The sequence below is a fragment of the Bison bison genome, unplaced genomic scaffold (genome assembly GCF_000754665.1).
Source record: "Bison bison bison isolate TAMUID 2011002044 unplaced genomic scaffold, Bison_UMD1.0 scf7180017864535, whole genome shotgun sequence".
Taxonomy (NCBI): Eukaryota; Metazoa; Chordata; class Mammalia; order Artiodactyla; family Bovidae; genus Bison; species Bison bison.
In genome coordinates, this window is record NW_011495084.1 from 2342885 (window position 1) to 2369506 (window position 26622).

A 26622-nucleotide genomic window follows, 5' to 3' on the forward strand; every position below is an offset into this window, starting at 1 on the left:
CGGTTTGTTGTGGTTTTTTTTTTTTTTTCTTCTGACTCATCCTCTTCCTTTGTCACCTTTGTGTTTCACACATTCCACCTTCAGGCATCTGGATTGATGGACTTGTTGCAGAGGAATTTCTACCTGTCAGTGTGTAGTCCTGAGTTTAGTCCGTGATAGGGGATTTTCTTCATCCCTGGACGTCTCTATTGGGAATTTTATGAGTCTGGTTATTGTGCCTTTGAAAAAGCCATGTTACAACTACGTGCTGGATGTGTGACTTTCTTCCATCTTAATATACCTAGCTTGGCCCCATGCAAAATCCTATATATTTTCCTGAAAAATGGCTTCCTAGGGCTAAGAGATAAAAAGCTCTGTATGGCTAACAGTACAGCGAGGAAAAGTATCTTCCTGGTAATTTGATCTTGATGACACTATCTTTAATTATTCAAAAATCTGTTTTCTGTGGTTTGGGTGCCTATAGTCTCTAGCAAACATTCCTTTTGTTGCAGATCTTGAAGTAAAAAATTTCTATATACAACCAAATGCTGCCTTCCTAGATTTTAATATTGTAAACTGTCATCCCCTGCTTTCTGGGTTTTCCTTAATATTTTCTGAACCCATCAAATTTGGGCTGTGGTTGTAGGGTTTGGTTAAAGTATAGGCCTACATTTTTAAAGACAATAGATTGCACTGGACTTTTGAAATATACATTATGGAACTCAGAGAGCTGGGTCAGACTGAACAGACAAGGCCACTGCCCCATGAACTGGTTTGTCCAGAATGTACCTTATGATTTAGAGTGTGAAGAGTCTTTAGTAATATGAATGAATCAGTATTGTCTGATGCATTTTTGTTTTTCTCAACATAACCATGGGAAATAAATTCATCTCTTTTTTTATTCATTCATGGGAAAGAAATTGTAGATAGTTTGGCATGAGAAGTTGTGATTGGGAAGAACCATCATATAGACACAGAGTCATCTCAGCAACATTCAGCTAGTGATGCTGTGATAGTGTTCATCTGGTGAGAGGGGAAAAATTTGTCTTGATGGTGTCTTTGTTGCCTGGCAACCGGATTATTTTCTCATTTAGAGCAAGACTTCATTAGTCTAAAGTAGATAATGTTTACTGATAATTTGAGAACACGAGCTTAAAGGTAAGCTACATGAATTTGGTTTGTGGAAGGAATAATCTTTTGTCAAATGTTAGACAGGCATGATGAGACTTTCTCTTTTTGAAATGAGTTAACTGTTTACAGATTGTTAATCCACCTGCTAATGAATATCCCAAGTCAAATAGCAGCCACTGAATCAGACATTTTCATCTCAATAGCATTATAATGTGGGAAGAACTCCATGTTGTTATTTTTTCAGGTATGATTACTATACATGAAGCTGTTCAGATATGTATACTTGCTTTTTAGAATCTCTATGCCCATTATTATATCAGTGATAATCTTTTTGCATCATTTTTAAAGTCTTTGGTGAATTTGTTACAATATTGCTTCTGTGTTTTTTTGTTTGTTTGTTTGTTTTTTAATTTTGGCCATGAGGCATGTGGGATATTAACTCCCTACAGGGAATCAAACCCATACTCCCTTTATTCAAAGTCTTAGCCACTAGACTGCCAGGGAAGTCCCTTAGTGACTAAACACTGAGAAATTAAGAATGTAAAATTGATTTGGTCTTAGAAATATCATCTATTTTAATTGTCCTACCCTTGGCAAGAATCACATTTAATCCATTCTAGAAGGGTGAAAATATGTAATGATTTTGTAGATCTTTATAAGGAAAAGAGTTCCGAAACCCTCCCTTGATAAACCTTATTGTCTGGAAATTTGATTTTCCCCTCCTGCATGTAATTCTCTGCACTGTGGGCCCATTGGCCCCATGAAGTAGTAGTTCCCGATTCCTCTTTTGTTGTCAGTTCTAATTAGGAAACAAAAAGTGGCTATTCTCCTGAACAAGTAACACAGGTAGTAAAAAGTGACACTGAATCCCAGTAAGACTTTAAATCCTGGTTTAGCCACTTATTGTGTAGCCACTGGCAAGTCCTTAATCTCTAGGGCACGTCTGTTTGCTCAAAGGTTTGTAGAAATCCTGAAATGAAGTGAAATATGTATGAACAATGCAGCGAGTTCTGGCTTTTACTAACACTCAATGAATGTTTTTCTTTTCCTTTCATTTCTATGAATAATAACCTTTCATGAATATAAAGGCCATCTTTTAGTATTCTGGTCTGTAGGTAGTTCAGACCCAAGAAAACTTAGAACATAAGAGCTTAATTCATAAAAGAAAATATTAATCATAGAGAATTTAATTTCTTAGAGTCAACTAGTTAAGATTAGGACCAGAGCCTCATTGTTCTGTGTTGATTAGAGCCCTTTCTTTGTATGTTTTATCTTATGCCTTCATTAATTCAGCATTTCTTATCTAATTCAGCTGCAGGTTATTTATGAAAGTCTCTAAGGTGAGAGGCAGCTTGCTGGTAAGACAGTAGGATAAGACCAGTGTCTCACAGCTTGAATTAATGATCTACTCCCAGTACCAAAAGTTAGACTGCTTTGAATTAAGTGTTTTAAACTGTGATCGTCCTATCTCATGAACACAAAAGATTAAATTGATTTTCTTTCACTGCGGTACATCTCACTGTTTCTGCTTTCTTTCTGCTACCACCATTCAAGTTATTTATAGCTCACAGTATAGATTTAGAGGTGTAGAGAATGGTTTCTTTACAGATTGCTTCTGTGCCCATCATGATGCTATGATTAATATGACTCAAGGGCCCTGGGCCACTGAATTGATTTATTTCCAGGACTTTAACTCTCTGCATGGGCCACCAACTTCTAAAATCCATATTGTTTTAATGTGTGTTTCTAGAGCCTCAGTGGGAGCACAGTGGCAACTTCCAGATATAGCAGGAGCTCTTATTTATAGATCTAAACCTGCATAACGTTCTTCCTCTTAGCCCTCACTCACATCTGCTCTTCTTTCTATGTTGTCTTTCATCTGTAAACCAAAACCCTGGAGCTTGTCCTAAATTTCTCCCTCTTTTCCTGTCTCTGTATCCAGACCATCAGCAAGGCCTTTTAATGCTGAGTGTCACTCCAAGTTGGTCTCGTCGTCTACTACCGCTGCCTCAGACCACCACCGTCTGATTGATTTCTTGCTCTGGGCTGGGATTCTCATTTTAGTGCTCCAGTGTGCAATTGAAGAGATTTTTCTAAAATGCAGTTCTGAACAAATCCCTGAGTCCCCCAGTGTTCCCAGAATAATAGCCAAACTTCTTAACATGGCACAGAAGGCGCTTAGTGGTCCTCCTTTTCCCCGTCTCATTTTGGTCCTTCTTATCTCTCTTACTTTACCTCTTCTTCTCACACTCAACCCCCCACCCCTAACTCCCGCAAAGTTTGCTCTGCTAAACAGCTTGAAGTCAGTCCCTTGGTGGTTGATCTAACTTCTCAACTTTGCACATCCTTCTATTTCTGTTAGGCATGTCTTTCCGCCTTTAACACTCCTTTTTCCCCAAAAGAAATGCGTTAAGTAACTCTCATATATTTAATAAATATTTATTGAAGGACTGACCTTTGAATATCATTCTTAGAATAAGAAAAAGATTGTAGCAGAATCATAACAGTAATATACAGCTTTTTTTTTTTCCTCGCTTACATGAGTCTTCTCTTTGTCTTGCTCCCTTATCCATTTTGGGATTGCATTGTGTGATTTGCTGCTTATTTTTTTAAGAACCCTGATCTTAATGTTGGGAGCCCGAGCCTAAATTATGTAAGTATGTATTTACTAGTCAGAAAACATTTTCCAAGCACAAAATGTCAGGGATTACACTTTGGTCCTACTGATACAAATGATTCTTAAAGCATCCAATAAGCATCTGATTTCAGCTGCAGGCTAGAAGAGTGTTTTCATATAATTACGTGCACAATTCTTTTCTGAAAGATTTTGTCACATTTATAATGGCAAGTGTTCCAAGTATCTATTGTTGCGCAAAAAATACTTAAAACCTAATGGCTTATTACAGCCACCCTAATTCATGGTGTTTTGGATCAAATATATGAGTTGAGCTCAATTAGGGATTTTGTACGATTGATTGAGACAACCCAGAGAAAATTGTGTGATGAATGAGCTGGTCCAGAGGGTCCTAGATGGCATCCCACTCATGCCTGGGATAGGCTGGAAGGCTGGACTCAGATAGGACTGTTGTCTGGAAAGCTTGCAAGTGGCATTTTTAGCCTGGAGGCATTGGAGTAGCGGACTGTCTTACATGGCATTTCACTCTTGAGACAGTATTCTGAATTTCTTAAGGTCTGTGCTTAGAAACTGACAAAGCATCACTTTCACTCTTTTCTGTTACTCAAAGCCATCAAAAGCCCAAAGTAAATTGCATCCACCTTTAATTCACCACCATGGAGAGATTTCAGAGTTGTAGATGTAGCCTCAGGACTCTTCAGTGTAATTTCCCCTTTGCTCATAATTCATAAGTGGTGTTCAGAGATTCTGTTTATACTTGAATGTGTCCCTTGCCAAAATATATATTTTTCCCCAATGTATAATATTTATAAAAAACTTAAATCATAGTATTCATTGTTTTACAACTTTTATCTAAATAGTGGTTGGTAAGAATTATTTCCTATCACTAGACAATTTTCTATGGTATTTGAATGACTTTGCATTACTCCTTAATATGGAAAAATTCCTATTTTTTGGATAATCTTTTAAACTCTAATATAAACATTTACATGTGATAAACATCCTTGGTGCTTAATGTTTGTGAGCTCTTTCAAATATTTCCTTGTGTATATCCCATAAAGTGGAACAGCTGCGTGAAAGGCTATGATCAGTCTTTAAGAGTTTTTATAAGAATTGCCATTTTTAAGGCTTTTTATGAGAATTGCCTTGTTGCCTTTCAGAAATGCTGCATGGGCAGAGGAGCCTGGTGGGCTACAGTCCATGGGGTCGCAAAGAGTCAGACATGACTGAAGCGACCTACCACGCACGCACGTATTGGTGACAGTGGGAGAGAATGTGCCTGCCAGTGAAGAAGATGCAGGAAATGTGGGCTTGATCTCCAGTCAGGAAGATCCCCTGGAGGAGGAAATGGCAACTGGAATGGGCAACCCACTCCAGTATTCTTGCCTGGAAAATCCTGTGGCCAAGGAGCCTGGCAAGCTGCAGTCCATGAGGTCGCAGAGTTGGACATGACTGAGCATGCACACACGCACAACTCTTACATAACAAAAATGACTGTCTTTGGCTTGTCTGGGCAGTCTGTGTCCTGTCTGCTGCCTAACCGGGCTCTAGTCTTTTTGTCAGTCTTTTGAATTGGTTCTTGATGTTCAGGAAGCCACAGGAATCTCTATCATTAACCAACCATCCTAAAACAGCTCCCATCTGTCCATTTTGTCCCATATATCCCTCTCAAAACCCCAGATAGAATAAACCTGATCATAGAACCCGTATGATGCTCAAATATTTAAGTAAATTCTATTTGCATTGTTCTTGTTGTTCAGTTACTAAATCATGTCTGACTTTTTGCAACACATGGACTGTAGCCTGCCAGGCTCCTCTGTCCTCTACTATCTCCCAGAGTTTGCTTAAATTCATGTCCCTTGATTCGGTGATGCTATCTAACCATTTCATCCTCTGCCATCCCCTTCTCCTTTTGCCTTCAGTCTTTCCCAGCTTGCATTGTTGTGATTCATTAACTTCTTTGTTTGAAAGTCTTCATTAGCTTGCAACATTGAGTTCAGTTCAGTCACATAGTCATGTCTGATTCTTTGTGACCCCATTGACTGGAGCTTGTCAGGCTTCCCTGTCTATCACCAACTCCCTGAGCTTACTCAAACACACGTCCATTGAGTAGGTGATGCCATCTAACCATCTCATCTTTTGTCATCCCCATCTCTTCTTGCCTTCAATCTTTCCCAGCATCAGGGTCCTTTCTAATGAGTCAGCTCTTCAATCAGGTGACCAAAGTCTTGGAGCTTCAGCTTCAGTATCAATCCTTCTAATGAATATTCAGGACTGATTTCCTTTAGGATACACTGGTTGGATCTCCTTGCAGTCCAAGGGACTCTCAAGAGTCTTCTCCAACACCACAGTTCAAAAGCATCATTTCTTCAGCACTCAGCTTTCTTAATGGCCCAACTCTCACATCCATACATGACTGGAAAAACCATAGCTTTGGCTATATGGACATTTGTTGAAAAGTAATATCTCTGCTTTTTCATATGCTCTCTAGGTTGGTCATAGCTTTTCTTCCAAGGAGCAAATGTCTTTTAATTTCATGGCTGCAGCCACCATCTGCAGAGATTTTGGAGCCAAGAAAATAAAGTCTGTCACTGTTTCCATTGCTTTCCCATCTATTTGCTATAAAGTGATGGGACCAGATGCCATTATCTTAGTTTCTTGAATGTTGAGTTTTTAAGCCAGAGTTTTCACTCTCCTCTTTGACCTTCATCAAGAGTCTCTATACTTCCTCTTTACTTTTTGCCATAAGGGTGGTATCATCTGAATATCTGAGATGGCAACATTACTCAGACTAAAAATTTAAGGTCTCATGTTAGTTTTCTGTGATTGTGGTTTTCATTCTGTCTACCCTCTGATGGAGAAGGATAAAAGGCTTATGGAAGCTTCCTGATGGGAGAGACTGACTGAGGGGGAAGCTGGGTCTTGTTCTGATGGGCAGGGCCATGCTCACACTGCTGCCCTCAGTGTCCCTGACCCTGCCTGGGCCACCGTTGACCCACGCCTCCACTGGAGACTCCTGGACACTCAGGACAAGTCTGGGTCAGTCTCTTGTGGGGTCACTGCTCCTTTCTCCTGGGTCCTGGTGCACACAAGGTTCTGTTTGTGCCCTCCAAGAGCCTATTTCCCCAGTCCTGTGTAAGTTCTGGCAGTTCTATGGTGGGGTTAATGGCGACCTCCTCCAAGAGGGCTTATGCCATACCCAGGTCTGCTGCACCCAGAGCCCCTGCCCTGCAGCAGTCCACTGCTGACCCGTACCTCCTCAGGGGACACCCAAACACAGTTCTGGCTCAGTCTCTTGGGTCCCTGGGTCCTGGTATGCACAAGGTTTGTTTGAACCCTCTGAGCGTCTCTGGCGGGTAAGGGGTTTGATTCTAAATGCGATTTCACCCCTCCTACCATCTTGCTGGGGCTTCTCCTTTGCCCTTGGATGTGGGGTATCTCTTTTTGGTGAGATCCAACATTTTCCAGTTGACGGTTGATCAGCAGCAAGTTGTAGCTTTGGAGTTCTCATAGGAGATGAGTGCATGTCCTTCTACTCTGCCATCTTAATGCCACAAATTTTCCCTTGGTATCTCTAATTTTCTTGAAGAGATCTTTAGTCTTTCCCATTCTATTGTTTTCCTCTATTTTGCATTGATCACTGAGGAAGGCTTTCTTATCTCTCCTTGCTATTCTTTGGAACTCTGCATTCAAATGGGTATATCTTTCCTTTTCTCCTTTGCCTTTAGCTTCTCTTCTTTTCTCAGCTGTTTGAACTGTGGTGTTGGAGAGGACTCTAGAGAGTCCCTTGGACTGCAAGGAGATCCAACCAGTCAATCCTAAAGGAAATCAACTGTGAATATTCATTGGAAGGAATGATGTTGAAGGTGAAACTCCAATACTTTGGCTACCTAATGTGAAGAACTGACTCTTGAAAAGACCCTGATGCTGGGAAAGATTGAAGGCAGGAGCAGAAGGGGACAACAGAGGATGAGATGGTTAGATGGCATCACTGACTCAATGGACATGAGTTTGAGTAAGCTCTGGGAGTTGGTGATGAACAGGGAAGCCTGGAGTGCTGCAGTCCATGAGGTCACAAAGAGTCCAACACGACTGAGTGACTGAACTGAACTGATGAGAACTTTGAAGTAGTTTTGCTGCCTCTTCACTATCTCTCTTACCTTATTTCCTGTTAATACTTTCCTCATTTGTTCTGCTTCAGTCAAACTGGCTGCCTCACTGTTCCTCACATACTCTAGGAATACATCTACCTCTGGGACCTTTGCACTTGCAGTTCCTTCTTCCTGACTCTTTGTCCCTGCTGCTGCTGCTAAGTCGCTTCAGTCGTGTCCAACTCTGTGCGACCCCAGAGACGGCAGCCCACCAGGCTCCCCCGTCCCTGGGACTCTCCAGACAAGAACACTGGAGTGGGTTGCCATTTCCTTCTCCAATGCATGAAAGTGAAAGTGAAGTCGCTCAGTCGTGTCCCAACTCCCAGTGACCCCTGGACTGCAGCCCACCAGGCTCCTCTGTCCCTAGATCCAAGGCATATGTCCTCTCTTCTTTCAGGTCTTCACTCAAAGGTCACTTCTCTAGGAGTTTATTTTCTGGCTACCCGGTTTAAAATTGCAGTCTTTTCCCTTCACATCTCATCTCATATCCTGTCTATACTGTCTTTATTTTCTTAGTAATTATCTCTTTTTAACATGCTATATATTATACTTTTATCTGTTATTATTGTTTGTTTCCCCAAATAAACTATGAACTCCATAAAGATAGAGATTTTGATCACTTTTGTTTATTGCTCTATCCCCGGTTCTAATGACAGCACCTAGCTCATAATAGCTGCTCAATAAATATTTGCTAGTAAGTGATATGTACCCCCGTTACTTCCATTTGCAAATATGAGAGACTGGACTCACTCCCTGTCAGAAAGGTTTTTCTTCCTCTGCTGTTATGTAGTCTGGATGAGCTCTCTTTTCTTCTCATCGTCTGCGTTCTACGTGAGAGCCTTCCAAGTAGTACACTTGTCTGTTCCATTCTGCTCTTTGAAAAGAACTATGTGGACTAGGGTAATGGTTTAAATTTTCTATGTTAGGCTTCAATACTTTAAATCTGTTAAAATGATATTTCCTTTTCTATCTGCTTATAGTTGAATTCAGTGCAATAATACAGGCGAAAAGCACTTACACATGGTACACAGCATAATTCATATTTGAGAAAATTATGTTTACTTGTTTTCTTTCCTCTTCCTACTTTAGAGGTTTTAAGGAAACTTCATGGGGATAATAGCTCACTGATGCAATAAGGTAGAGTGAGGCAGTAAAAATGCTGAAATAATAGTGAAGTGTCTGTATTAGCTTCTAAGACAGTATGGACATAAACACACTCAGGTGACTTATTCTTCACAACTTTCTATTTCCACCGATCTTCTTCCTGGTTGTCTCTTATCTAAAGAAATTGTGCTGGTGAGTTGCTGAGCATTGTACCTTTCTAAGGTTGGATGTCTTTGGAAAGTTCTCCAAATGAAATGTCCAGTTGTTTACTTCAAAGAGAATGTTGTGGTTTCTTCATTGTAGCTATTTCCCAGTCCACATGTTACATCTGGATTTCCTGTCAGCTTAGATTACTGTGAGCCAGTTAATTACAGCCTGCGCAATAGGAAGCAGATGGGTTTAGCACATCTTTGAAATGGGGCTTTGGGAGTCCTTTGGGGTTTAAGGACTGCAGCATTCCTGGGGGCTTTCCCCAGCTGGAAGCCTATTCTGTATACAGACCCACTGGGCAGCCAGGGTGGTTATACAATCAGTGGGTGTGCAGGAATGTGTGAGCACGCACCTGTGTGCCTCCAGTAATGATGGATCAGTTCTTGGGTCTCAGGACGCTCAGAGGTATAAAGAGAAAAAGCAAAGTCTCTAACAACCAGTCTTGGGTCTTTCGCATCCCATTTTTGTCCTGACTGTGGCTCCTTATTAGACTTTGATTCCTAGGATCTGTCATTTTGTCTGTGCCCTTTGTATGTCACCATGAACAGTTCTTTTTAATCCCCAAAGTGAATATCCAAATAAAGTCAATGAGTGCTCTCTCTGGTAGCACATACACTAATATTATACAGAGTGAAGTAAGCCAGAAAGAAAAACACCAATACAGTATACTAACGCATATATATGGAAGTTAGAAAGATGGTAACAATAACCCTGTGTACGAGACAGCAAAAGAGACACTGATGTATAGATCAGTCTTATGGACTCTGTGGGAGAGGGAGAGGGTGGGAAGATTTGGGAGAATGGCATTGAAACATGTATAATGTCATGTATGAAACGAGTCGCCAGTCCAGGTTCGATGCACGATACTGGATGCTTGGGGCTGGTGCACTGGGACGACCCAGAGGGAGGGTATGGGGAGGGAGGAGGGAGGAGGGTTCAGGATGGGGAACACAGGTATACCTGTGGCAGATTCATTTCGATATTTGGCAAAACTAATATAATATTGTAAAGTTTAAAAATAAAATAAAATTTAAAATGTTTTATCATTTAAAAAAAAAGAAAATCTAGAGAAGATGAGTGTGGCCCCTGCACAAAATAAAATCAACAAGGTACTGAAATTACTAATTTTCAACATATAAACTTATATTATCTACTTGAAGTAAGTGAATGCATAATCCTTTCCATTGCTCTTAAAAGTCAAAATGATCATACAGAAGAAAAGAATATACTTTTAAAATTTTTATTTATTTTTTAATTGAAGGATAATTGCTTTACAGAATTTTGTTGTTTTCTGTCAAACCTCAACATGAGTCAGCCATAGGTATGCATGTGTCTCCTCCCTCTTGAACCTCCCTCCCACTTCTCTCCACATCCTACCCCTCTAGATTGTTATAGAGTCCCTATTTGAGTTCTCTGAGTCATACAGCATATGCCTATTGGCTATCTATTTTACATATGGTATTATTGTAAGTTTCTACTTTTCATAGTTGTTTTATACTCATAAACAAGACAATTGAAGGTTGAAGATTATGAATACGTAATCACTATGAGAAGATGGTTAAGAATCTTGGGAAGGATATATAATGTCAGCTTTGTTGCTATTTAGTTGCTAAGTCCTGTCCAACTCTTTGTGACCCCATGGACTGTTGCCCCCAGGCTCCTCTGTCCATGGGATTTCCCAGGCAAGAATACTGGAGTGGGTTGCCATTTCCTTCTGCAAGGAGTCTTCCCTACTCAGAGATCAAACCCACATCTCCTGCTTGGCAGGCAGACTCTTTACCACTGAGCCACTTGGAAAGCCCCAGAGTGTCAGCTTCTGACAGTGCTCCGGTTTCTCAAGTCTTTGTTTCAGAGTAGGTTTCTTCTCACCTCTCCTTCCCATCCTCCCTACTCCCAGTATTATCAGAAGAACAGAGAGCCCGCGTCCTTTATAAAAATCCACACTGAGATGAGATGAAGCAGGGTGCAGCTCAGAGTTTGGTTGTGGTAGTTTGTTTGCTTTTCTTGTAGGCAGCCGGTTCTAGAAGTGTCGATAGGCATTAGAGCCCCTGGAAGGTCCGTTTGTAGGTTCCGGAGCTGTCCACTGATAAGTTGCTGAGAGGCCTCATGGTGTTGAGAAGTGTGGAGAATTTGAACTTCAGATGACTGGAGTGGCCCTACTCATCAACTCAACTTGACAAGATATGCTTCAGAAATAGCAGATTGATTTCAGCAGCTGCTTCTCTCCAGGGTGGGAGGGAGCAGCAGCATCTCGAAGGGGACGTCTTCTTTCCTACTGTGTCTTAGTAGCTTCTGTTCCTCTTGTCACTTTGTTCGGAGTACCTTCCTTTAACCACCTCATTCTGCAGGGCTGCTTCCTGTCATCACCACGGCTCTTGTCTCACTGCTCTTCAAGGGCAGCTGAGATGAGATGAGTACTCAGATATTTTCCAAAAGGCAAAGGGAAAATGCTGCTAAATTTCCAAACCTGTGGATTTCCTCCCATGCTTTGATTGTGCTGCGGGGAGAATGCTCATAGCTGATAGAATGCCATGTCATAAAATACCTCCTGATTTTTTGTCATCATATGAAACTATTTGAGAATTCTTTGTTAAACATCAGCAATGTCTGCTCTGGTTACTCACTGCTTCTGCTCAGCAGTGACCATCTGGCTTAGCATCTTAAGCACTGGACTGTGACTCAGGAACTGGGTTTTGATGTTTGAGAGGTCTTCCTCTGTTACTGATGCCAGCTGAGCTGCCATCAGAATGTGAATAATAAACTGAACTACTCTAGAAGGTAAAGAACAGTAATAGATGTATTCTAAAGTGACACAAATATGTGACAAATCATGGTGAAAGAAACACATTCTGGGTCCTTAGGAAGATAGATGTTATTAATATTTTGGATTACTTTGTATCTCATTATTTTGACAGTCAGTCCCTTGCGTGTATGTAGATGTACATTTATGTATGTAAAGTAGTTCTGAAACTTTTTAGTATCAATACCCACTTGCCCCTCACAGAGACAAATCTCATATTCAGAATATTCTGGTAACTTCAAACTTGCATTTGCCAATAATAACAAATGCATTGCTTTATAAAAAATTATAAAAGTTTCAGAACTTAAGATTATCATGTATTAATAATAGCTGCTATTATTCTATTATAACTTGAGACAGAGAAGACAAATTTAAAAGTTTTCGATAATCAATGCAGGCTAATTGTAAGTCTCTGGTCTTGAGGAAATAATCAGCATAACATAAATATCTTCCTCCCTAGGTTTTGGGCCTTCAGAAGTCCAGGAGCAGCAGATTAAGACGAATTTGATAAAACATTGATGAATTTAGTTTTCGAAGCAAGGTTTCTAGGCAAAAGTAGTTCTTAAAACATTAGAATATGATACTGCTCATATATATTTTTAAAAATCTTGGTGTTACCTATTCCAGAGACTAAGTTATAAATTACAGAAATATTTTTCCTATTGCTGTTACTTACCCTGATAAAATAACTTTAGGTGAATTAAAAGAAAGCATCTTTATTAGAGATTTTTCAGTTTTTACTGTGTTTTGTAAAACTGTTACAGTCACATGATTCTCCATTCTTCATGCCTGCTGATTCACAACTGAGAACACTAAAGAAGCCTTTCTTTAAAAGGAGCACTACTATGTATGTGATTCTAAATTTGTATGCTTAAGTTTTAAAAATGTCAATATGATATAAATTACTGGATTTGTTTCATTTTTAAAAATAGGCTTGCCCTATTTATTCCTCATGCAATGAAATTCTGTGGAGGGAGAAGTGTGGTGCAAGCACCGAAGAAACATTATGATCTCAAGTTGAAATATTAAATCATAAATATTACTTGTTTCTCCAGAGACTGGATCCCCAATTACAGCATCTTGCATTGGATTAGGTAATTCTAAAACACCTCCTCCAGGGCAAGCAGGAAAAAGTGTTCCAGGATACAATGGTGAGAAATTACCTTGATTACTTGAAATATTTAATGTTAATAAATTTGGTATTTTTCTGTATTTAGTGTGAATCATATTGATTGAAACGTAGTAGGTGCTTAATAAGTATTTGATTGAGTTAATGCCTTGTATTAAAAACGTCTTTTTGTGATAACTTTTGTTATTAGCCAATTTTATCAGAAGTGATATTGTAGACTTCTAAGGGCATGTTGTAAATGACTATCAAAATATAAGGCAAGTTAAGGACCTATGGGCTTCCCTGGTGGCACTTAAGAACCCCCTGCCGATGCAGGAGACATAAGAGACACGGGTCCAATCCCTGGGTTGGGGAGATTCCCTGGAGGAGGGCATGGCAACGCACTCCAGTGTTCTTGCCTAGAGACTCCCTTGAACAGAAGAGCCTGGTGGGCTATAGTCCACCTGGTCGCAAAGAGTCGGACATGACTGAAGCGACTTAGCATGCGTACAAGAACCTATGTGAGAGATTAATTCCTATGGAATATATGCTAGGTGCTGAGTACTTTGCATACATTATTTCAGTTAATCATGAGTTTATTTAATTTAGTGATATTCCCATTTTAGCAATAAGTTAGCTGGTGCCCAGAGAGACTAAATAACTTCACTAAAGTAATTCAGCTGGTTAGGTCCTGAAGACAGTGCAGACCATTGTGTTTTATTTTGTTTGTTTGTTTCTGGATTAAAAGCTGCAGTTGTTCCCATTATATATATTATCTTTATTTTAGGGGTGATAATAAAGTTTCTAAAACTTGTTGGCTAGAAGATGAATATGAAGAGTAAAGATTCTAAAAAGAAAAAATGGTTTCATCCTTGTTGGCAGTATGTGACAATGAGATACACTGTCTTTTCCATCTAAGTTTTTTAAAGTCATCAGTAGTGATTATAATAGTTCAATAATTTCCTCTGGATTTCACCTCTTAGTTGTATGTGTTACAAGTCAAACATTCAATTTCCTTATTTCTAAACAGGCATAATAATTCTGTATGCTTCGTAGGGTTGTTTTTTGTGATGAAACAGTGAAGCAGTGGCATAATGCCTGCTGGTAGGAAAACCGAACGAAGTCTTAGCTAGTAGGATCATTAGTATTTCAGAGAACCCAGAGGGACTGACTTGTTTTAGATGTACACATTCATTTTACAGACAAGAAAAATGAGATACCGAAGTTACGCTATTTGCATAAGGTCACACATTTAGCTTAAACCCAGCATCTGGAAAGAGGATAATTCCTGCATGCAGTTTGTATTTGCATGAAAATTACAAAGTTTCGAGATTTGTCTTTTACTTCTCTAATATAAAACCATTATATTTTCTTTCTAGGACAATGACTGGTTAAGGATTATTTGGTTTAGCCTAGCAGATATATTTATAAAAAGACAAAAGTGTATTTTTTTTTAAGGGTAAGAATAGATACTTTGTGAAGTCAGTGACTTCTCCAGGCATGGAAGGGTGAACCCAACTTCAGTAAAATCTTCCCTTTGAACAGTTCTGTCATCTCTACTCCTTTTATCAGAAAAAATGCTTTTGTGTTGGGCCATTTTTAGGGGCTGATGACTGTGGGAGATGTTGACTCCATTTCCCTTTCAGCATTTCAGTACCATTTTTATATCCAGTTATAAGAAAGAGTTAAAGCTTTGAGGCCTCATGGAATTTCAGTACAGACATTTCTCATTGTCTGAAAGTCATTGGCTTACAGACAGCACAGCTTAAGCACTAGAACTAAAGTATAACCAAGGAAATAAAGACTTTATGACTCATGATTTTTATGTTTTGTGGTTATTCAGAGATTCAAAAGTATAATGTAACATTTAATATTATAATGAAAAAAGCCATATCCTTTTGGGAAAGGAAAGAACACCATTTTGTGTAAAAAATATGCAATGTAATATAATACTTAATCTCTCATTCAATTAGTACATTATGCAAGATTGTCACTGAGTTTTCTTTTCAAGTGATTACTGTACAACACTATGAGAAGGGAATTATTTCCAGTTTTTAGATAGAGAAATTGGAGGGGTAATAGAATGAGAATATGTTCTGGGGCACATAGTAAATTGGCCACTGTGCTGAGATTTGGGGAAACAAAGATGAATTATCATGCATCATGGCCTCACCTTTAAGGAGCTCACATCTAGGGAGAGACAGATACTGACACCGCTAATAACTGTCAGAATAGAATAGTGATCTGGGAACACAGAGATGGGAGCGACTAACTTTTTCTATAAGTAATGCTCTTCTTTTCTGATCGCTTTTTTGAGTAGCATAACTTGGATGGATGAAGCCACAAAAAGGATCTATTAAAGCTTAAAACATAATGATATGTCCTTATTTCTAGTTTGTACTAGGTTACTGCTATGGGTGCAAGCTTTGGTTTCCTAAAACCAAATGGGTATAAACATAGATTTTAATATTACCAGCATGTTTAAAATACTGTGTCCTTATTTAAGGAAGGCTCCGAAGAAAATGAATTATCTAATTAAAAATCAAAGACATGTACACTTTAAATTTTCTGTGAGACATTTTAGCTTATTTATATATGTTCGTGACCTCACAGGAGTTAAAGGATGCCTTTTTTAAGCTAGAGTTGGGAGATTAAATATGAAAACTTTCATGCTTTAAGGTTATTTGTTTTTATTTATCTATATTTTACTTTGCAGTTATGATTTTGGATGACAACATGCAAAAACTGAAGGCTCGGTGTTTAGGAAACATCGTGGTAAAGTAAGCAACATTTGCCATCTATTATTTAAAAGAGCAAGAATTGATATATAAGATTAAGAAAAAGTAGAGTGGTTGCAATGGTATTACTAGTGAAGAGGTTGCAGAAGAAGCTTGTGTATTGTTTGAGAATACTCATTGCCTGGTCTTGTAATTTAAACATGGAAGCCCCATAAAGTGGAACCAATTTAGATACGATTTTTAAAAAGATAAATCTTGCATCTTTTAAAAAATGTTTCTGATTATATGAGTAATGCACAGATGATAAAATTAATATGAATACCAAAAATATAAAGAAGTATATAGTTTTTATACTGTAGCCCTTCAGTAATACAGTGTTGATTTTGTACTATATAAATATACATGACATTTTTTTGTTGAGGATTTTAGATTATTGAAATTAGTTTATTCTCATGTATTCCTGTTTTTACTTAATGCTATCTCACAGCATTTTAAATTTTATCTACCTCTTAAAAATGTTTATCCCTTTCTAGGCCTCTTAATCTTTTTTGAATATTATGGTTATAAATAATGCTGTATTGAATATCCTTTCTGTGTTGTCTTTTCTGATCATTACAATGGTACTGAATAAATTTCTAAATGTGTAATTAGTAGCGTGGGTCAAATAGCATGACATGTAATTCCTGACTCTTCAGGTACCACAGTTCCTCGCTAACAGTTTTCATCATTGTTCATTTGACAGATAAAGTGTTAGAATTTATCATAAAAATATTCAAATTTACTTTGGTTGAATCAATACTTTGAAGTTATTAAGCTTGGAGCAGATGAAATGGAAGTTAAGTTAGAGACACACAGTATGTGACATTTTAATAACTGATACAGGTAGCTTTAGTGCCTCTGATTAGCACAATGTTGGCATCTTTACTGACATGTGTTAAATAGTAGAATTTGCCAGAATGAGCTGTTGTAAGTAAAGAACATTGCATGTGTGTTTTAAAGTTTTATTTTCTATTTATTTAAAAGAACTCTTATTACTTGGCATTCTCAAATTGGTCTAAAATTTTTCTCAGGTTAATGAACATTTTAAATTCTTTAAAGACTAAATGATAGGTAGTAATTTTTAAAAGCATGTGTTTTTTCTCAGGGAGAGATGCTGTAACCTTACAAAAATCGATAGAGGAGATGCACCTTATGATACAGTTCTTCTCAGATTCCTGTTGTAATCAGTAAACACGAAAACACTTTATCATTATTTTAATTTAAATGTTAAGACATGTCGGCAAATGGAAAATTAATTCTGAATATGTCATTTGCATTCATATTTTTTCTGAATAGGAATCCATATTAACATAGAATTGATTGAAATCTTTCAGTTGGTTGAAATAAGGGGAGGGCTTGCTAAATAATAAATCTGAACAAAATTGTGGGTGAATGTCTAGCTCGCTTAGGGAAGTACATAGTTTGTGAGAATTTTTAAAAGCACTCCAGCAGCTTACATTTTTATATCACCCTAACTCTAAGTGAGTCATCTGTTTCATAAAGCAGTGCTTGCAAGATCCCAGAGGTAGCGTTTGATGCCAGCGCAGTTTTAATCCCTCATGCATCCTGTGACTCTAATCACTGGTGGCTTCACCCCACAACCATTCCAAAATAATAAAGCAAATAAACTATAATTTTTTTTTCTCATACCCATTAGTGTTACTTCAAGTACTTGAAAATGACACAACTATTGTCTTAAAATATTCAGTGCTTTAGATTGTCTCCAATTCAGAATGATTTTTTTCCCCCTCTCTGTTCATAAACAGGGAATTTTATTGTACAGATTCGGGATTCTGAGATTTCATTATAAATTAGTTGATGATACAGAATATTATGACATGCAGTGGACTTGGATTCCTCCCTTAGGTTAATAGTGAAACTAGGTGTTTGTAAATATTTATATATATATATATATATAGTTATAGTTATAGTTATTTTCAAAAAGTAAGGTAGAAATAATGAAAAAAAAAAACAAAAAAACCCAAAACAGTTACCACCAAGATCTCTCCTTTTTTTTTAAAATCTCAGACTCTTGAAACCTTATTTCAGGAACTCATTTTTACCTGTGATAGTAAGGATTTCATTTTGAAACTCTCATCTGCGGTAGCCATTCCATTCTGACTCATTGACCTGAAAATTATTCACGCGTCCCAATAGTTGCTTGCAGTATGCATAGGGTATTTCATATTTAATGTCTATCAAGGCTTGTGTGTATTCATCTAGAGCTATTCTGTGTGCCTTGAAGGGACGTATCATTCATCCAGAATGGAAAATGGCCAATGAATGCTTTTTAAGAGCACACAATAGATATATGTTTAAGTGAATTAAGGGAAAAGCACACCTTCTTTACTTAAAAACATTACCGTGGCTTAAAAAAACTGTGTAGTCTGAGAAGAGAATAATTTTCTAGGTAAACCGTATTCTAAAGTAGCTACCTGGGTCCCCAGAACCGCTTGGTGGCTGTGGGCTTCCCTGGTGGCTCAGATGGTAAAGAATCTGCCTGCAATACAGGATACCTGGGTTTAGTCCCTGGTTCGGGAAGATCCCCTGGGGAAGGGAATGGCAACCCACTCCAGTATTGTTGCCCAGAGGATTCTGTGGACAGAGGAACCTAGTGGGCTACAGCCAATGGGGCTGCAAAGACAGGACTGAAGTGACTCACACTTTCACTTTCAAAAGGTTTTTGGTTAAGGATTGTATATGATATTTAAGGTTCACAAAATATCTGAGCTTCTAATCTTTAAGAAATATATTGACTCAATACATTGTATTTCTCAACTGTATTGAGAAATTAAAAATTTATAACACTTAACATCATAACAACTTCATTGTCAATATAGTCTTCATAAATGTTTCATTTTATTTGCAAACATGCAGGTTGTATTTTCTTCCCCTCATTGCTAAATCTGTACAGTGATCGTTAAGAAATAATAATGAATGGTAAACTGTAGGTATGTCTACTTGCTGTATGATTTCAAAAGCAAAAATATAACCTTTTCTTTTTCAGAAAATGTTCTAGTTTGTATGGTGTATTGCTATGTTTTATTATCTTTGCATGGATATAAAATAAGGCCACCAATAATAAGAATGACTCAGTCCATGAGGGACTTAAAACTGATCTGGCTTTAAAAGCCATTGTGGGGGGTGACTGCCAGTCAGAGTTAGCTGTCATTCTTCTCTATTATTCCTACTTACACTTTTTGTTAGTACTTATATAATAATTAAGAGGAATATTCTTTAAAAGAACAAGATTCTGTAATGCTGTTCATGTTCACTAATTATACTTGTAGTGATTAGAAAGAATAGAAAGAAAAATCTACATGGAATATTTGAGATGTATGGGGCTCAAACTACATTAAAGTAATTCAGTAAAAAAATATATATTATGTCTCACTGTTTTAATTCCAAATTTGTTTGCTTTTTGTAAATACAGCTGTAGCTTCTTGTTGCACTATAAAATCTGTTATGACTAGTGTAAATGATATTTGAAATTATCTTTCTCTGGCAGTTTCTTTAAAATCTGAAGCTATAATCATATGTCCAAGTTTTACAAGGTGCTAAGCTATGCTTAGCACCATTATATGATTCATTTTATCATGTTACGATGACTCATCCCCAAATCAGAAATAATAATATGTGGTAATTTTGAAAAAAAACCCTCTTGATCCACTTTTGCTCTTTTAACTTCCTTTGTTAAGGCTTTCTGAAAATCTCTGCTTTTCTCTTGAGGATCCCTAACGAGAAGGTAGACATTTTACTGATTCCTAAACTCCTGTAGATCCTATGATGTAATAAACATGAATCTTACAGTTCTTGTAGATTTCTTGCTTTCAAAGAATTTATCTTTCTACAAGAAGAGAAAACGACATGCCTGCATGGAGGTAGAAAATTCTTTTGATTTTGAAACTTACTCCAGGCAGTTAATTTTGTGGGTAAGTTATGATATCTGAATTGCTATGAATACAGAATGTTCATGAATTTTAGAAGGTTTTTCTGTAATTGCATCCAGAGCTCCAAAGTACAGAAATAAAACTGTGAGTCAGTAATTTCCAGGCAACACCATGCAGGGCATGAAAGAAAAGTTGAACTGCAGTTGCTTTCCTCAGTGCCACAGCGCTCACTGTTATTAAAGCCATAGGTCTCTGCCTCTTCCTGACTTGTGGACACACGTTTTTCTTTGACCAGACACAGTTGTTGCTCTCAGAAGCGCAGCTTGTCTGCCTCCTGCTGTGTGTCCCGCTGGGCTGTGCCCTGCAGGCAGTAATGGGGTGCCAGGGAGTTAGATGGCCTCATCTGGGGGGCTTTTACTCTGGTGCCTGCTGGTTTCTCAGCCTCTGGATATTGAACACGGCCCTTAATGATGTCTGTTTGCATCTTTACAGTTTGGCAAGAGTGACTTGGTCACTCCCTGGGCTGCCGTCTCGAGAGAAGATCAGGATAGCTTTTGTTCACCAGTGTATCCTGTGACTAAACCAGGGGTGGCATGGGGTTGTTATCCCATTCCTTCCTGCATCTCCTATGCAGATTTTAGTATGATCTTTTTATTAACCTTAAAACAACACTGTGAGTTTGGCAGTGGGACATATATTATCTAATTTTTTATCTAAAACATCATTAAAATCTAAGCATCATTAGTAGTCATGCAGCCAGAACTCACATTTCTTACCCAGTTGTTTGTCAACCCAGAGAGAAAGAAATTGTGGCCTACTAATGTCAATAAAGACCTGAAAAAAAACTGACCTGAAAAGATCAGTTTTCATTCCAATCCCAAAGAAAGGCAATGCCAAAGAATGCTCAAACTACTGCACAATTGCACTCATCTCACATGCTAGTAAAGTAATGCTCAAAATTCTCCAAGCCAGGCTTCAGCAATATGTGAACCATGAGCTTCCAGGTGTTCAAGCTGGTTTTAGAAAAGGCAGAGGAACCAGAGATCAAATTGCCAACATCCACTGGATTATCACAAAAGCAAGAGAGTTCCAGAAAAACATCTATTTCTGCTTTATTGACTATGCCAAAGCCTTTGACTGTGTGGATCACAATAAACTGTGGAAAATTCTGAAAGAGACGGGAATACCAGACCACCTGACCTTCCTCTTGAGAAACCTATATGCAGGTCAGGAAGCAACAGTTAGAACTGGACATAGAACAACAGACTGGTTCCAAATAGGAAAAGGAGTACGTCAAGGCTGTATATTGTCACCCTGCTTATTTAACTTCTATGCAGAGTACATCATGAGAAACACTGGGCTGGAAGAAGCACAAGCTGGAATCAAGATTGCTGGGAGAAATATCAATAACCTCAGATATGCAGATGACACCACCCTTATGGCAGAAAGTGAGGAGAAACTAAAAAGGCTCTTAATGAAAGTGAAAGAAGAGAGTGAAAAATTTGGCTTAAAGCTCAACATTCAGAAAACAAAGATCATGGCATCCGGTCCCATCACTTCATGGGAAATAGATGGGGAAACAGTGGAAACAGTGTCAGACTTTATTTTTCTAGGCTCCCAAATCACTGCATATGGTGATGCAGCCATGAAATTAAAAGATGCTTACTCCTTGGAAGAAAAGTTATAACCAACCTAGATAGCATATTGAAAAGCAGAGACATTACTTTGCCAACAAAGGTCCGTTTAGTCAAGGCTATGGTTTTTCCTGTGGTCATGTATGGATGTGAGAGTTGGACTGTGAAGAAAGCTGAGTACTGAAGAATTGATGCTTTTGAACTGTGGTGTTGGAGAAGACTCTTGAGAGTCCCTTGAACTGCAAGGAGATCCAACCAGTCCATTCTAAAGGAGATTAGTTCTGGGTGTTCTTTGGAAGGAATGATGCTAAAGCTGAAGCTCCAATACTTTGGCCACCTCATGCGAAGAGTTGACTTATTGGAAAAGACCCTGTTGCTGGGAGGGATTGGGGACAGGAGGAGAAGGGGACAATAGAGGATGAGATGGCTGGATGGCATCACCGACTCGATGGACGTGAGTCTGAGTGAACTCCGGGAGTTGATGATGGACAGGGAGGCCTGGCGTGCTGCGATTCATGGGGTCGCAAAGAGTCGGACACAACTGAGCAACTGAACTGACTGAAGTCACTTCTGGGGAGATGAAAAATAACTTCATAGGAAAATCTCCAGTATAGCCTAAAGACCTCACAGGAAATTCTGAGAGTGCAAAGTTGGGATATGACTCTAGAATTCTCTAGGTAACAGGCGTTTTGTCTTCAACTTATTTCTGATACAAACGGGCATTCCTGACAGAGTATTGAATATAGACCATCTTTTGTGTGGGACTGGAGGGACCTAGGAATTTTATTTTTCAGATTGGTCAGGGATGTTTACCTTCTACAGTGATGGATCTTCTCTTCCTTTATTAGCTATTTAAGGATTTCCTTGGAAAGAATGGGCTTCCCTGGTGGCTGAGATGGTAAAGAATTTGCCTGCAATGCAGGGGTCCCGGGTTTGATTCCTGGGTCAGAAAGATCCCCTGGAGAAGGGAATGGCAACCCACTCTAGTATTCTTGCCTGGAGAATTCCATGGACAGAGGAACCTGGCAGGTTGAGCGACTAACACTTGGAAAAAATATTCTTTAAGAGGAACTCCACATTCTCAATTGGATGGGTTGTAATAGAACTCTCCTTTTCACTCTGGGAAGACTTAGGGAATATATCACAGGCTGGTAGCATTTGACCTTATATTTGAAGGATGATAATCAACGCCTTAGATCTGGTAGACAGAGTGCCTGAAACAGTATGGATGGAGATTCATAACATTGTGCAGAAGACTGTGACCAAAACCATCCCAAAGAAAAAGAAATGCAAGAAGGCAAAGTGGTTGTATGAAGAGGCCTTACAAATAGCTGAGAAAAGAGAAATAAAAGGCAAAGGAAAAGGGGAAAGATATACCCAACTGAATGCAGAGTTGCATAGAATAGTAGGAAGAGAAAAAAAGCCTTCTTAAGTGAACAATGCAAAAAATAGAGGAAAGCAATAGAATGGGAAAGACTAGAGAGCTCTTTGAGAAAATTAGAGATCGCATGGGAACATTTCATGCAAAGATGGGCACATCAAGGACAGAAGAGGCAAAGAACCTAACAGAAACAGAAGATATTAAGAAGAGGTGGCAAGAATGCAAAGAACTGTACAAAAAAGGTCTTAATGACCTGGATAAACACGATGGTGTGATCACTTACCTAGAGTCAGACATTCTGGAGTATAAAGTCAAGTGGGCCTTAGGAAGCATTACTATGAACAAAGTAGATATGATGAAATTCCAGCTGAGCTATTTCAAATCCTAAGAGATGATGCTGTTAAAGTGCTGCCATAAATATGCCAGCAAATTTGGAACACTCAGCAGTGGCCACAGGACTGGAAACGGTCAGTTTTCATTCTAATCCCAAAGAAGGGCAATGCCAAAGAATGCTCAGACTACCATACACTTGTGCTCATTTCTTATGCTAGCAAGGTAATGCTCAAAATCCTTCAAGCTATGTCAACAGTATGTGAACTGAGAGCTTCCTGATATAACAACTGGATTTAGAAAAGGCAGAGGAACCAGAGATCAAAGTGCCAACATCTGCTGGATCATAGAAAAAACAAGGGAACTCCAGAAAAATATCTACTTTTGCTTCGTTGACTAAAGCGTTTGTGGATCTTAACGAACTGTGGAAAATCCCACCTTAAAGAGGTGGGAATTCCAGACCACCTTATGTGCCTGGTATGTATGTGGTCAAGAAGCAACAGTTAGAACTGGACATGGAACAACAGACTTATTCCAAATTGGAAAAGGAGTACATCAAGGCTGTATATTGTCACCCTGCTTATTTAACTTATATGTAGAGTGCATCATGTGAAATATTGGCCTGGATGAATCACAACCTGGAATCAGTATTTCCAGGAGAAACAGCAACAACCTCAGATATGCAGATGATACTAATGACACCACTCTAAGGAACTAAGAGCCTCTTGATGAGGGTTAAAGAGGACAGTGAAAAAGCTGGCTTAAAACTCAATATTCAAAAAACAAAGATCATGGTATTCAGTCCCATCACTTCATGGCAAATAGAACAGGAAAAGAGGAAACAGTGACAGATTTTATTTCTTGGGCTCCAAAATCACTGAGGATGGTGATTGCATCCAGGAAAAGAAAAGAATCTTCCTCCTTAGAAGAAAAGCTGTGGCAAACCTAGGCAGTGTTTTAAGAAACAGAGTGATCACTTTGCTGACAAGGGTCTATACAGTCCCAGCTGTGGTTTTTCCAGTAGTCATGTTCAGATGTGAGAGTTGGACCATAAAGAAGGCTGAACACCAAATAATTGATGCTTTTGAATTGTGGTGCTGGAGAAGACTCTTGAGAGTCCCTTGGATAGCAAGGAGATCAAACCAGTCAATCCTGAAGGAAAGTGAATTTTGCTTAGTCAAGTCTGACTCTTTGCAACCCCATGGACTGTACAGTCCATGAAATTCTCCAGGCCAGAATACTGGAAGGGATAGCCTTTCCCTTCTCCAGAGGATCTTCCCAACCCAGGGAACTTCCCAACCCAATTGAGATCGAATCCAATTGCAGGTGGATTCTTTACCGGCTGAGTCACAAGCAAAGCCCATCTTGAAGGAAATCAACCCTAAATATTTATTGATGGACTGATGATGAAGCTGAAGCTCCAATACTTGGCCGCCTGATGTAAAGAGCCAACTCATTGGAAAAGACTCTGATGCTGGGAAAGATTGAGGGCAGAAAGAGAAGGGGGCGACAGAGGTTGAAATGGTTGAATGGACATGAGTTTGAGCAAACTCTGAGAGATAGTGAAGGACAGAGAGGCTGGGGTCCTGCAGTCCGTGGGGTCACAAAGAGTCAGGACTTAGTGACTGAACTTGCAGACAACAAAGCATTAACCAGCATGTTTCTTAGTATTTTCAGAAAATTTCCTTCCGTCTACCTTTCCAATGAATTTTTATGTTATTGTAACTACAGAAAAAAATATTCTTTTTCTAAGTAAAACCTGCATTTAATATAGAATAAGCATTAGGTTAGCAACAAGAAAAGTGTTACTTTTGAATACTGCAGAAAACAATTCTGCTCTAGTTCATATACACCTAACTTTTTTTCTGGAGACTATTGCTTCTCTTATAACATATTTTATACATATTAATGTACAAAATCACTGATACTTCCAATTCTGGAACTCCCTCTTCTTTCTTGCTTTGCATTAGGACCGTTAAGTGTTACCTTCAAAGGTTCCTTCTTTAGAGTCTCTTTTCAATAGTCGATTAACATTTGAATTTTTCAATTCACCAGACTTTATTAGTGAAGAATCGGTAGCATTCTCTTACTTTATCCTACTAATTATCAACTGCAACTTCATATCTTGCTTTCCTGCCTGTTCCTCAGTTAGATTTGGGGATAATAAAGAAGTTTCCTAGGGGCATCTCAAAAATGACTCAGGACCAGACACATATGCCATTTGCCACAGATCCATACCTTGGCTGGTGATGAAAAAACTTCCCTTCCAAGAGTTCCTGATAGTATAGAGTTTAACCATCTGCTGTAAAACTTGCCTGACAAATTTTCTTGAATATAAAAATTCAAGATGTTTTGATGTTATGTCATTAATTTAATGGATTAGACATCATTCTTTACAGTCTTTCTCCCTACATGTATTCTGCTGCTAAGTCGCTTCAGTCATGTCCGACTCTGTGCGACCCCATAGACGGCAGCCCGCCGGGCTCCCCCATCCCTGGGATTCTCCAGGCAAGAACACTGGAGTGGGTTGCCATTTCCTTCTCCAACGCATGAAAGTGAAAAGTGAAAGTGAAGTCGCTCAGTCGTGTCCGACTCTTCACGACCCCATGGATTGTAGCCTACCAGGCTTCTCCGTCCATGGGATTTTCCAGGCAAGAGTACTGGAGTGGGGTGCCATTGCCTTCTAAAAAAGTACTAAATTTCCTGTAATATACAATATGCCAGAATCTCTGTTCATCTTGGAAAATGGTTTATATATATTTACCATTCATGTCTAACACAGTGACTGAGGAATGCCAGACACTCCACAAACACGCGATTGAGTGCAGAAAACAAATGCATGAGTTAATGTGTGCATGAATGAATAAATTAATTAAATGGTCAAAGAATTCTTCTGGTGTTTTCTTCTTTAACTGTCAAATCTCCACCCTCTCTCCACTGGCTACTTCTGCTTAAGTATTTCACGTCTTAAATCTGCCTGTCTCTTCATTAAACCCCGATTTTCTTCTCTCCTTCTGGTCACCCACAAACTTTTAAAAAGTATAGTCTAACCTTACCGTCTGCACTTTCCTGATTACTCTCTGATCACTGCAGTCATTTCAGCTCCACTCTGCAGAAATGGCTGTCCTGAGGGAAATTCACAATATCTTGGTCACTGAGTTGCATGACCTCTGTTGAATCCACTTGGAAAATAATTTGCCCTTCACTTGACCTTGTTGAACACTCAGTATTACTAAAACTCTGCTTGGGAGGCTCTTCACATACGAGTGTCTCCTGGTTCTCATACAACTCTGATTTTCTTCTTTTTCTTCATGGTCTTTTTTTTTTTTTCTTTTTCTTGGTCCCTCTCTAAGACTCATATTTGACCTTGTATTTCTCCTTAATATTCTGTACTCCTCTCCATGGATCATACTCTTGCTGTGTTATACTTAATTCCCAGGGTCTATAGGTGTATCCAAACTTAGGCAAACCTTTCTCACAGATGATGTAAAA

General features: G+C 38.7%; 1 protein-coding gene across 1 annotated transcript in view; it reads left to right on the forward strand.

The window, feature by feature from the left end:
• ACSS3 (acyl-CoA synthetase short-chain family member 3) overlaps positions 1 to 26622 on the forward strand; it is a 176457-nt gene that overhangs the window by 117018 nt on the left and 32817 nt on the right. Inside the window, exons 11-12 of the mRNA XM_010832078.1 lie at positions 13066 to 13161; positions 15835 to 15898. Coding sequence (XP_010830380.1) covers positions 13066 to 13161; positions 15835 to 15898 — 160 coding nt within the window. The remainder of the gene's footprint in view (positions 1 to 13065; positions 13162 to 15834; positions 15899 to 26622) is intronic.